The 14,285-nt window shown below is 40.2% G+C and overlaps 1 protein-coding gene across 4 annotated transcripts in view; it reads right to left on the bottom strand.

The window, feature by feature from the left end:
- The window catches only part of PIK3R3 (phosphoinositide-3-kinase regulatory subunit 3), a 244,736-nt gene that overhangs the window by 19,582 nt on the left and 210,869 nt on the right, over positions 1 to 14,285 (bottom strand). For all 4 annotated transcript variants that reach the window (XM_077928772.1, XM_028733605.2, XM_077928774.1 and 1 more), the window contains 2 exons: positions 3,095 to 3,206; positions 483 to 581 (listed from right to left, as the gene is read on the bottom strand). In XM_077928772.1, coding sequence (XP_077784898.1) covers positions 483 to 581; positions 3,095 to 3,206 — 211 coding nt within the window. The remainder of the gene's footprint in view (positions 1 to 482; positions 582 to 3,094; positions 3,207 to 14,285) is intronic.

The following is a 14,285-nucleotide window of genomic DNA, read 5'->3' as shown; positions in this document are numbered from 1 at the left end:
CAAAGAGCTGTGCAGGGTCCTGAAGCCACATTACCCTTGCCCACTCTATTCTCCCTTCACAGACGGAAGCCTCTCTATTGTCAAAAAAGCTAGAACAAGAGTAGCCAACATGGTGCCTCCATATGTTGTGAACTACAAATTCCCAGCAGCCCCAACCAGCATAGCCAATGGTTGGGGAGATGGGAATTGTAGTCCCAAATATATGGAGAGCTACCCCTAAACGCAAAATTGGTTTTAAACAGAAAAAGCTAATAATTCCCATGATGCCAAAGTCCACTACAGATTGCAAATTATTTGATGCAACATAAAGCTGTTCATTCTGCGCTCTCTTTGTATAGCCTAGCAGAAAATGTAAAGTTCCAAGATAATGAAAACATGGTGCTTGTATTTACACTAGCTACAAACACCTAGACAAATTTATCAGCAGGTACTACCTACAATTTGTGCAGGACAATAGAGAGGGCAAAGTCAAAATTATTTACCGCAATGTCAGTGTATAGTCTCCTTGTTTCTTTGTTGATGCATCCCGCACCAGGAATGTTCCATCCGGCATGTCTCGTAATTTGTCATTTACCTCTTCCCTGGAATAACAAAATGTAGATCAAAGTATTACTCATTCGTAACAGCACCACTCATTGTTACAAGAGTGTGTGTGTGTGTGGGGGGGGGGTTCCTTTACTTTGGTTCTGAAATTATTTTTCTTTAAAACTGTCTCATTCCAGTTTTATGTTGACCAATACATAGTATCTGTAATCTGTTTTAAGAATTTTCAAAGGTAAATTTGAACTTTTAGAATCTGGAAGCAGCTGCACCTGAAGCCTCATTCCTAAATGGAGGCCAATAGTTGAGCACCAACACTTAACTGTATCTGATTAAATAAACAAAGGGCTGTTTCATACTGCCCTAATGTCCTATAGAGAAGTTGTATTTCATTTATTTTATAACAAGATAGTAATTGTTTATTATAAACAATTAAAATTTATTGGTTTACAAGTAAATAGAAACTTTATACTGCCTAGGATGATATTCAAAATAAGACTAGAGGTTTATTATCTATCTAGAGACAGGAGAGCAACTGTGAAATTAAGGATTTCTGTTTGGCACTCTGTACATATCCAAAGGCACCATGAAAGATCACTTATTCAAAGACTGATAACTTTCTAAAAGCAATGCTTGGCAGTTACTGGGCAGAAGAATTTCTTTCATGAGATAAAAAGAAGTTGCTGCTTGGCTAGCAGAGTCAAAATATTTGTAATTTGCACAATACATGCCCTGAGTATCATATTTATAATGTTTGTTCTCAAAAGTGCCATTTTTATCCCTGGTTTCTCTTTTTACATAGAAAAGAGGTTGTTAAACTGAAATGTGTTAGACAGATGGTCATGGATTCAATATGAAAAGATAATTTCATGGATTCAATATGAAAAGATAATTAAACTCAGGTTTCCTTTTATTTGTGACACTTAATATAAATGGTTTTATTTTAAAATTGCCAAATTGTTCAGGGTGGTTAAAACAAAAAGGATCAGTGAAGAGCTCCAAAAGGATCTCTCTGCAGTGAGTAAACAGGCAGTGAAATAGCAAATGCAGTTCATTATGAGCAAGTTTAAAATGGTACACATTGGGACCATATTTTACATATATGCCAATGGGATATGAGCTACCAGTGACTGATGAGGAATGAGACCTTGGCATCATAGTGGACAATACTGACCCCAGTGTGAGGCAGACGTGCTAGGGATCATTAGGAAAAGTATTGAAAATAAAATTGCCAATATTGTAATGCCATTATACAAATCTTTGGTGTGATCACAGTTGGAATGATGTGTACCAGTTCTGGTCACCTCATCTCAAAAAGGCTATAGTAGAGCTGGAAAAGTTTGTGAAAAGGGCTACCAAATTGATGAAGCAGATGGAGCAGCTCTAGTATGAGGAAAGGTTACAACACTTGGGGCTTTTGGTTCAGATAAAAGACAAGTATGAGCAGACATGATAGAGGAGTGAAGAAAGTAGATGGGGAGGGGGATTTCTCTCTCTCATAACACTAGAACTTGGGCACATCCAACAATTCTTAATGTTGGAAGATTCAGGACAGACAACAAAGTACATAGAAAAAATCATATAGAAATCATTCTCATAAGTGGTGGTCAATTTAGATGGCTTTAGATGATGATTAGACAAATTCATGGAATATAAGTCTATCAATGGCTACTAGTTATGATGGTTAGGGTCTGCCTCTACTGTTGTAGGCAGTATGCCTCTGAATAGCAGCTGGTGGTTGTCAGAGGTGAGCAGAGTGCTATTGTGCTCACATTCTGCTTGCAGGCTCCTCATGAGCATCTGGTTGGCCACCATGAGAACTGGATGTTGGCTATTATTTTGTCTGATCCAGCAGGCTCTTCTTATGTTCTTAACCCCGGCCTCATAGTGAAAATTATTACAGATTTCTTAACTGTTTTAAAATGGTGACAACACAGTCTAGAAAATGATATATGTGCACTAAATTTAAGATTAATCCGTTCACAATGTTACCCGAATAATAATACATTTTAATACGTACATACAAAGCAGGGGTATAGAAACATTGGCCCAGATGTGACTCCTAGGGTCTCTGGATCCTGCCTGCATTGCCCCCACCTCACTCTGTCCCTTTCCCACTGCAATTATGTGTAAAATGGCTTTATTCAGGGACTTTTCCATCCATGTGTGATGCAGCCCTCCACACATCACAATCAAGCTTCAAAAATGCCTTCTATTGGAGCAATTAAAAGTCTATTTTTGTCGAAAAGTGGTATGTAGAGGGTGTATGTGGGACATTCTTCCCAGAGAGTGCAGCTGAAGAAGAACCTTCCCTCCCTCTCCAATACCCCCCGCAAAAAAAAAGGCTTCAATAAAGTTAAAATGATGCACATATAAGATTGTGGGTATGGTATGTGGGGTATGCATGTGATTTGCATGTGGGGAAGGCATGCAGCCTCCAGAAGGCTGGCCAAGAGGATACACAGCCCTTAGGCTGAGAAATGTACCCAACCTATGATATAAAGGAAAGCTGCAAGTAAGCCACATTCTCCTCCAGGGAAAAAAAAAATCTTACCTTGAAATGTCTCCCCAGTACCATTCTGCATCCTGCAGTGATGAACTGCAATTCTCTTTTATCCCACTTGTATTTACTGGAGTTATTGGTTTGGAGGGCTTTGGAGGAAGAGCTGGAAGAGAGATTTCGTTGGTTTACTTTTTTGGCTTTATAACGATATCTCAAAATATTAAATAAGGGATTCAATCAGGAAATAATACATTTTAGGTAAAGCATTGTATGGTACTAAAGACCTGTGAGAACTGAAGAGAAAGAAAAGGAAAGTGACAGAAATCCCTTTTCATCTGAGATTGTGGTACTAAATCAGAAATGTCTGGTTTTAATGATGTCTGGTTTAAATGAAAGATAATTTGGGAAGGAATAATCAATTACTCAAAATATTTTTCTATTTACTTCTACAATGCCTACCACACTAAAGTAGTTAAGATGATTCACTGACTTCTGTTTCAAAGGCTACTTTTAAGTGCCCTAAGTACAGTAGTTCACTGTTCTTGCACATGCTGAATCAAGCCAATTTAAATTATACTGAACTTTAACCTAGTCATTCAAACTCTGAGTTGCTGATCAAGCATCAGATTCAGTTGACAGCATACAAAACAGCCAGATTCCAGGATAGAGGTTTGGTTTTTTACTATATCCTCCTCAAATTGCGCACGTTCACATTTCTCACATCGATAGCCCACCTTTCTTCCATCATGGAACCACAAGGAGCCACTGCCCAATGCCAGACCGATTATAGAGTTTTGGGTTTTGTTTGCTTATGTGGGTTGGACGCCATAAAATTTAAACTACACCTAAAATTTTAACAGATTTTGGAACTTTTTTTTTTAAAGCGTGAAAAAAGTTATGGATTGGGCCATCTATTGGACACCTGTAGGACACTGGTCTTGCAGAAGGCACTGTAAGTTTGGGCACCAGTCACAGTTCTGCCTTCAGTGACAATACAATACTTGAGCCCAGCACCATGAGAGAGTGGGGCTGATGAAACGTAACACATTTTGTTGCCTGGCAACAATTCTGAAGTTGACTGTGAAGTGCTTAGGGGACACATCCTACTTTTTTCAAACTACAGCAACATACTTCCATGTTCTGCATCCAGAGAAGACTGGCCCTCCAAATATATAAGGAGAATAGTACATAATCCAAATTCCAGCCCTTGACCCTAGGACTGGCCATGCTCTGATCTATTTTACTGAAAATTAGCCTAAGGCTATGCTTGCAAAGACCAGGGCATTTTTGGATTGGCTTTATATGTCTGTGTAGCCACCCTGGCAATTTATGTTGCACTGCAGTTTCATGCCATAAAAGCCACTGGACTACTGACAAAGTTGCGCTAGGTCAGGGCTAACCAATATGGTGTCCTCCAGATGCAGTTGCACAGCAGATTGCATCATCCCTGATCCCTGGACCTGTTGGCTGGGGCTGATTGTGGAGGTAGTCTAATAACATCTAGAGGACACCACATTGGCTAGACCTATGCTAGGGAGTGCTGTATGGTTTAGCCTTGTTCCCCATACCCTTTAAATATATATTCAGAACTACTGGAGATTTTATCAAAGGATTTGGAGTTGAGCTTATCACTATGCCAATGTCACTCAGTTCTATTCCTCATTTTCCAGAAAAACAAGGTGAGCTGGTTGAGTGGATTCCTGGCATCTGTAATGGACTGAATAATGATTAATAAAATGAAGCCAAATCTAGACAAGACAGATGTTGAGAATGGGAGGTATGACTGATCTAGAAGCTGGTGACTTTCCTGTGCTGGACAGTGGTCCTATGTGGGTGGGTGTGTCTCCCCAGTCACCAGTCAGGGCTTAGAAGGCACCCTAAGCCAGCACAAGATTGTTAAACACCAGGGGCCAAAGCTTACTCTCTCAGTGCTACTCTTTGGGCAAAACCCTGCAGACAGTAAGGAAGCCACCTTAACAAGAGTTCTAGCAAAAGCCAGAACATTCAACATATAGCAATCAACCAACCAGTACACAAGGAAAGAAAACTACATAGGGGAAGGCAGAGGAAAGGAGGGGAGAGAGAAAAGATCATGAGAGAAGGTAAATCTCAGGCATCCTACTCTGCCTCTCACCTGGGGTACTATAACCCCAATACTACCTCTCATTTAGGGGTGATGACACCCACTAGATTGACTTATTCTGACAATACATGGGGGGGACCATTCATATAGAGAGCGGGGGGGGGGGGGAGACAGAGAGAGTCATCCAACAGTCAGCACCAAATACAATCAACACCCTAACAGAGCACCCCTGAATCATGCAGTTCCACCCTGAGAGTCTTACACCCATTTTATCATCTGAGGGGCCAGTTCAGTTTTAGAGTAGTTAAATTTGTCAGTGAGATTTAGTCTTTGTTACATATAGGTCAGCTTGCAAATATTTATTTATTCACTATTAAAATAATTTATATATTGCTTTTCAGACTGTCTCGCCAGAGTGGTGCATGCTTTGGTTATCTCCCACTTGGACTATTGCAATGTGCTCTATTGGGGCTACCTTTGAAGGTGACCCGGAAACTACAACTAATCCAGAATGCAGCAGCTAGACTGGTGACTGGGGGCAGCCGCCAAGACCACATAACACCAGTCTTGAAAGACCTACATTGGCTCCCAGTACGTTTCCAAGCACAATTCAAAGTGTTGGTGTTGACCTTTAAAGCCCTAAATGGCCTGGGCACAGTATACCTGAAAGAGCGTCTCCACCCCCATCGTTCTGCCTGGAGGCTGAGGTCCAGCGCCAAGGGCCTTCTGGCAGTTCCCTACTGCGAGAAGCAAAGCTACAGGGAACCAGGTAGAGGGCCTTCTCGGTAGTGGTGCCCGCCCTGTGGAACGCCCTCCCATCAGATGTCAAAGAGATAAACAACTACCTGACATTTAGAAGACATCTGAAGGCAGCCCTGTTCAGGGAAGTTTTTAATGTGTGACATTTTAATGTATTTTTAATCTTTGTTGGAAGCCGCCCAGAGTGGCTGGGGAGGCCCAGCCAGATGGGCGGGGTACAAATAAATTAATTATTAATTATTATTATTATTATTATTATTATTATTATTATTATTATTATTCATTTCAAGAATAACAAAAGTGGACCCTCCATTGCACCTCAGGACAGAATGCCAGCGTAGGAGCTGGAGGGCAGGCTGTGTGGCACCCAGCTCTGTCTTCCAGCACTTTGCTGCCATTTCCTGCCCCTGCTGCCTGGGGGTAAGTATTTCATTCTGCCTGAGGATGAGACTGGCTGTGTATGGCCCATCCCCTTCACATGTTTGAGAGTCCTTCCCGAGTTCTCGGCAGTTTGTGAATAACTCAGGAATGGACCTGTGTGCAGCTGGGCATTTTCAGAAGGCCAGGTACACCTGCCAAACAGTTAATCTGTGGGTGCCTGAACACACACATATGGAGAGGAGCGTGCTAGACCTTTTGGAGGATCAATCCATGTTGCTCTTGCAATGCTGCATTTCCGTTAGATGCACAAGCTAAACAGATGGCAACCTAAGGCTTTCTGCTCCACTTCACAGAGCACCTAGCAACTCAGGCTTATTTGTGCAGTTTATGCACACCCAGAAACTCGAATAAGATATTTGTGTACAAGCCTGATGTGCTAAGTACTCTATGTGGAAGAATGGAAAGATGGCCTAAATGACAAGCAGCACACAAATAAGGGTGTTAGTTCAGTCAATCTCCCTTACTCCACACTGTCTGGCTTGGACATTACAGATATCTGAACTGTGATGCAAGTTATTTCTTAATTTAAAATATTTATATCTTACCTTTCTACAATTGCTTAAGGCCACTGACAACTTCAATTTAAAACCATTTCATTCAAAGTGAACATCAAAACCAAATCAAATTCCTCCCCCCATCTAATATTCCCAAACAAATGGGACTTGCATCTAAAGGCAAGGAAGGAAGAAAAATGATATGTGGTGGTGGTGTGTTCATTCATTTCACAAAGCTGGTGCAGCCCAAATAACACTCTGCTTACCATTAACAAATAACCTCCCTGGTAGGAGAGCAACAGGGAAGTTCTCAATGAAGATCTTAAAAAGTTAATGGGCTCTAATGTGGAGTGGTCTTTTTCAAGTCCAACTGCTGGAGGGTGAGCTTGAGGAGTTTGCAGCTGGGGAAGACAGAGTTAATTTTTCCCTTTCCAGGTGCACCCTTTAGGAAAATCATCCATGCAACAATTAGGCAGTTAACCCTTCTTTCTCCAGCTGCAACCAATAATGGCAAATACATTTATAAATACATAAATTCAAAAATCAGCATATGAAATTGGGGCAAGAACTTCAACAGCAGCAGTACAACTGGCAAAGTACAGTCAATTATGTTTCCATCTGTCATCCCCCCCAGACAGGCAGGCACATGACATTCTGCACTAACTGCAGTACAGTATTTGAATAGTCTTCAGCAACCCCACTTATGGCACACAGCAGTAGTGAATCCTGGAAATTACAAAGGTATAGATAACTTGGTGCAAGTTCTCTACCTCCACTAAAAAAGCATAACAACAGCATATCAGATGCAACTGGGGGTGGTTGGAAAGGACACTGCTTTTCCATGGGAAGAAATAGATTCAAGATGCATACCTGCTCCAATAAAGCAACAAATATACTACTGATAATAGGTACACTTCACACACTCAGAGCCTCAAGCCTCCCAGTCAACATAATCTCCACCTTGATTCAACTTTTGCTTGTTAACTTGTCATCTACCTTAAGAGAGCTTCCACCAACCAATTCAGAGAAGTTGCTTAAAGAAAAATAAAGCTTGATGTAGTGACAACAGTATATTGATTATACCTAACCACAAAGCTCTGCATTATCTCTCCTGGTGGCTTTATAGATATATTAAGTAATATAGGTGATAAAACTGATGCCAGTGGAACCCACTATTACATCTCCCAGAGGATGGGCTGGCTTCTATACTAACCACCATCTGGGATTGTTCTAACAAAATGACACAGAATGAAATCAGTGAGATGCCAACATCTACTAGATGTTCCAGATGATGCAGTAAAATACTATGGTCCACAATAACAAATGCTGCTGACAATCAGAAGGGAAGCATGCCCTATATCTCCAAATTAAAATGTCCCACCAGGGCACCTAAAAGTACATCCCTATTTTGTTGAACAGAATACAAACATATTGAACCAAAGTGTAAACTACACATCATGGGACTCTGAAATATTTTCCTATACTTAAAAAAAATAAATCCCAAACAGACTGGGTAGTCTACATGGACAGTTGGTCACGAGGTCACTGCTTCACTCTCCTGCCCAAGACCTTTTCTAGCTCAGAATTACTTCCCCAAATTGCCATTTTACTGGAAGTAGGAAAGACAAGGACCACACATTTTTGCTTTGTCGTATTCCTATTTTTCTCTAAGCTCTACAGGATATTCTAGGTTTGTTTTGGGTTTTTTTAAAAGCTCGTGTTAATTTAATGGTTTTAAATCCCCTCCCCACTGGCCATTGTTGCCATGCAGCAGTAGCACATTTCCCCAAGAAGCAAATTGAGATGAAGCTTCCTACCCAAACATTCTTCTATATTGCCAGACTGGTGCCCGTGGTCCCTGCCTTTGGATGCGATGGAGGCTGAGGAATCCAACTAGTCTCTATGGCACAAAAAGAGTGCTGGAGAGCAGCTTCCTGCAGTCCTCCTTGGTTTTTCTTACTGAACTGGCACAGAGGGAGTAAACCGCAGGGAGTGATAAAAGGCTCCAACAGTTCTGAGGTTAGAAAGCCCTCTTTGCTCTTGCCTCTCTCTCTTTTCAGGACTCCATAAAAGCCTGTCCACTGTCCCAGGCTGGAAACAGCGGGGACTGGTAGGAAGGTTCTGCCTCTCAGAAAAAGCCTTTTACCCCGGTGGTGGACCCAAACCAGTGCTGAATGCCTTCCTACCTACAAGGGCAGAAAGAAGACCAATCCTAAATATTAAGAACTTAAAGACACATTAGACAAAATAAGGCAAAGTAAGACTTATTTTGTATATTGGGGGTGGGAGGAACCTCAAAACCTCCTCCTTGCGCACCACAAAGCAAGGAGGTGGGGAATACCACAGGGAAAGAATGAAAAATGATTCAGCACTTGAAAAATACTTGTTTATAAAGGAATGTATCTTGTTGAAAATGAGTGGGAAACTGCTCTAGGAACTGGTTGCAAAAGGCTTATATTTTCTTAACATTAAAATATCTTAATTTATTTGCTACATTGAAAGCTCTCTTAAAATCACTGGTACTATTCATGGAAAGATGGAACAGTCCCATGAAGGTACCTCAAGACTGGCACTAGGTCCTCACATTTATAAGGCATTTGTACCTTTTGATATTATTTGTACAGCGAATATAACACAATAGCTTCTATGGTCAATCAGCATCTGCTTGGTAAATTAGTATCCATTTGGAATGAAGCTGCAATATAAAAATGCAAATCCTTCATCCTATAAAGCACAATTGGTGAAGTATTTAATTTTCTGATTTAACAAGTCACTTTGGTCACTTGCAGGAACTATCCACACCTGTTCCAACAGTACTAGCATAATAGTAAATTACAGAATTAAGTGACAGTATTAAAACAGTGCTAGAGATGCAGGAGCATAACGGTTGATTTTTTATTTAGTATTGGTTTTATAGGCTGCCTTTTGGGATATAATGCACACAAGGTGGTTTATAGTATAAATAAAATACAAAAAGGAAATTCAAACAATTCCAAAATAACATTATGTAAGGATGTACATAGGCACATGGACTTTAGAATAAGCTCCCAAATTTAATTTTACAGCCACCAAGCATAACATAATTTAATGTGTTACTGTGGAGAGGGGAATAAAATGATAAAGACTTAAAACAGTCCACTATGAAAATGAGGATTTCCTCATGTTTCACTGAAGCAATACAACAGCTTCCAAATCACCTAGAAAACTTAGTGTTGAATTGCACTAACAAATTAAAGGGCACCTTGTACTCCTCTAAGTTATTTTCTGCCTCTTGTGTGCTCTTGATAGAATCCTAGAAAACCCAGCTTTCATTTTTCAAAATATTGCTTTTAGCCTTTTCCTCCATAAAATTATGTTTGATATTCAATATTTCATTGTCAAGCAAGTTGCACTTCCCCTGAATTACCCCAAACCATATTTATGCAAAAAGAAAATAAAATCCTGATTTCGCAGAAGGCTCAGATTTTATTTGTTCACTGAAGCAGAAACAGCTACTAATGGCAGTTCAAAAAACTATGTTTAGCCATTTCCTCAAGATTAAAAAGTGAGTGAATCAACAAAACCTTTCTTCTGTATTTGTACATAAGCATGATCAGATCTAGACTTCAATAGCTAGCTGGTATGCACTGCTAAGTTACACAATTTCTCACAAAGGCAAAGATAAACACCATTTCTCACAGTGGAATGGTTTCTCGAAAGCCTGCTTATTAGTAACCCTACTCCCACTCTAAGCCAGCACCACCGACCAACCTGCATTCAGAATTCAGCTAACTCTGATTGGGATTTGAGAAACTGGACTCTGAAAGGAAATAGCACTTCAGCCAATGAAAGCACAGTACTGAGATCATACGTTGGTGACGTCAGTACATAGACTGTATCTGTGGAGTTTCTAGCAGGTACTTTCAGTATAGCTGCTCAGCTTTTGCAAATGATTTTCCTTTTCTGCTTTACAAAATTCCAAACCTCTCTCTGTGTGAAGACATTTTATGTCTCAAAATACACTACAAATTGAAGCTTCAGAGTCATGTGTAAGGCAATGAAAAGAAAAAGACATGACTCATCCATAACAAGGCAGTGGAAGCAATTCAGTTACATTCTTTCTAATGCAATTTACATTATTTTCAACAGTTAAGACTCCAAAATCCACTGTTGGGCAATACTTTTTATTAGGACCAACAAAAATCTCACAGAATAATTTTCCAGAAGTTCTCTTATCTGTCAGGTTAGCTATTACATAAGGCAGGGGATGAGAAAGACCAGGGCAGGGGAATTTAAAAACAAATATGAAACTTAAGGTGGATATTTTAGCTCCAATATAACTCTACAATTCTATGATCCTATGATTCCATAAAATGGCGATTACTTGCAGCTAGGTACCGCAGGTATCAGGTTGCACCTAGAATCCCGAGATACACAGGCAATGGCTGATCCCCATTTCTGGAAACATAAAGCCTGGCTGTTATTCAGATCTTTTTCATAGCATAAGCAAAACACACGGGAACTGAAAGCATTTGTGCAGTATTACATCAAATGACTATTTCTTGTTTAGCCAGCATGTCTGATTGTAGTATTTGATTACAATATTAAAAAAGGGTCCAGTTAATTTAACTTAATATATGCATTTTTCTTGGAGCAGATTCTTAAAGCACTGGCACAGCAAGCCTCCTTAACTCAAGAAATATCTATTTGGGCTTCTAACTGTACCGGGCATGGCTATGCTACATCTAAGAGCTTATCTCACTTAATGTGGTGTTATTGGTTGTGGATCTCTGGAAAACATTGTGCAACAATTCACAGTGGTGTTTTGTTATGTCCATTTCTGCCTCCTCCCACTTGTTCCCAAACTAACAGTATTAGTTTCAGATTTGAATTCATGCCCTGAGACCTTCGGGTATAGGGCGGTATAGAAATTAAATAAATAAATAAAAATTTTGAGAACTGCCCTAATACATTAGAATGGTACAAGAAAGCTCCCAAGGTGGTGAAAACTTTACTATCTCCGATATTACTTGTCAGTTTTGTGCCTAGATCGTTCTTTAAATGCAAAGACAAGAGGTTCTGTAATATCTGAAGTAGTAATTTATTACAGTACATTTCATAAGCTAGGGTCTGTATCACTAAATGCAATTATCTGCAGAAAAGAAATATGCTTGCAGCCTTGCTTTAGAACATCTACAAGATGAAAAAAAACATTAGACTGTTTATTATGAAAACTATCAGCTTGGTTTCTCTTCTGATCATATCTGAGTACGGTAAGTACACAGGATTCAGTAGTACTAAAGCACTGACCAGCAACTGTTCACATGCCTTCTCAACCTTTATCAAGCAGCATAGTCTAAAAGCACACCGTGACATCATGAAGCAGTCGTCGCAGCAAGACCCAAGGATGATTTTCCTGGGGTGCTGAATAGCTGAGGCTCCCTTTAGAAGAAGATTTTGCATAATATAAAGGTTAGATGGACTGAGCAGATCAGATAAAATATTTTTTTTGAAGCAGGATGTAGCTTTAAGATGAATATGTGTGAACAGAAATATAATTTGCCCCTTGGAACAAGCATATTCAAATCCCATTTTAATTTTGTACATGCATCCAAACATGGCAACTTCAATGGTTTTATGTACAATGGTACCTCCGGTTGCAGACAGGATTCATTCTGGAGGTTCGGTCGGATCCCGAGGTTTCTGCAACCTGAGGACCGCTTCTGTGCATGCGTGTGGGGCGAAACCCAGTCAAATACTTCCGGGTTTGCCGTTTTCGCATCCTGAAGAACCCAACCAGAGGGTTACGTAACAGGAGGTACTACTGTAATTCCTTTTCTTGCACCCTAAATCCTGTACTCCAAAACCAAGACTCATGCCAGGTAGTAATGCTAAGTTGACGAAGACATCTCACCCTAAATGTCTACAGCTATCTCAGTAGGAAGTATTATCTAATAATAATTCTGTGTTAAGATCCAAAAAATGGGGACTCAGACCACCACCCACATGTTCTTCCCATTCTAAGAGGGAGCAGTTCTTCTCTAGAAGAATCTAAAATGTAATGTTTAATTTGGGCTAACAGTATGTGCTGTAGCTTTGTTAATCTCTAGTAATAAAACTCAACAAAACTGAATTGAAGGAATTATAGCTTTTTTAAAAAGGTGACAGGTCTTCTGTACTTCATCCCAGTAATTTAGCATTGGCAGTACCGGAAAAGCAATTCAGATCCTAAAGCTGATCAACAGGTGGCAGGCATTCTTTTACTAGTTCAAACACCAAGGCACAAAACTTGACAGATATCACCAACCACACAAAAGATGCCACTTTCATGGAAATTCCAGTTTGATGAGCCAAATAAGCATTAGGCAGAGTAAAATCAGCACTAAGCTGTATCAGTGCTTTCACAAAGGAAATTTAAATATGGCTGTTTTTTAATTTCTCCATCTTTGTGTGAAGATATCAATTCATTAGTACCATACATGCTCAAGTGTTAATATTGTTACAGGCCACCCCAATCCCTGCAAGCCGTGCACAGGATTCTAGGGGTCTTGGCCCTCAACCAGAGTCTTGTGTTCCTTTGGAGAACTGAAGATGTGACAGAGGCTGTCATAGCTTTAATAAATATGATTTATTTACATGTTTACACCTGAATTTAGATGGGGGGAATCCAGATCTATCTTACCACATGGTCATCTTAAGAGGGGCTTGCTCCCCACAGCAGTGCAGCCCTGGAGTCCAAGGAATCACTCCTTAACTGCCTTCAGCCAGCCAACCAAGATTGTTCTGTGCTTTTTTCAGCTATTCCAAAGCTTCATGCCAAAGGCCCCACTCTTCCTATGACATCATGCCCACTTACCCTGGCAACTTTCCAAATCCCCTATGTCTGTTCACACCTCAGGGCAGGAGGGAAGGACAGTTCTCTTGCATTGGCAATGGCCTTAGCTTGGCCACATCATTTTGCACAGGCTTGCCGAGGAATTCCTATGCAGCTTGTATTTCCTCATCATATCCCAAATAGTCAAAATCTTACCATTTATTATTTTCTAGGGTTTGGGGGGGGGGTCCCCCCAACCTGCAACAATATCTACAACATAAGTAACCATGTTTCCAAGAAGGCCAAAGTGCTGTGTGCTTTATATGCTTTTAAAATGTGTGTGTGTGGGGGGGGGATTATTGGGTTGTTGTTTTTATTCTGATTATGTATTTTGTGATTTTATATTTTGATTTTATTCTGTGAACTGACCTGAGACCTCTGGGTCTAGGGTGGTATATAAATTCTAATAATAATAATAAAAGCAGGAGCAGCAGCCCAAACCACTCAGGAAGTAAGACTCACAGGTACATTCTAGTTGTAATCATGTGCAACTAGCTTTGGTGTATCTCCCATCAAAAGACACAACCAACCAGTTCAATAAGAACAACACAAATCAGGCAAATCCCCTTGCTAGATCTGTGTGAATGCATTAGGGGATGGGAACATTCTTAC

Source organism: Podarcis muralis, chromosome 5 (genome assembly GCF_964188315.1).
Source record: "Podarcis muralis chromosome 5, rPodMur119.hap1.1, whole genome shotgun sequence".
NCBI lineage: Eukaryota > Metazoa > Chordata > Lepidosauria > Squamata > Lacertidae > Podarcis > Podarcis muralis.
Note: the sequence above shows the minus strand (reverse complement) of the source record. Positions and strands in the feature narration are given on the sequence as shown.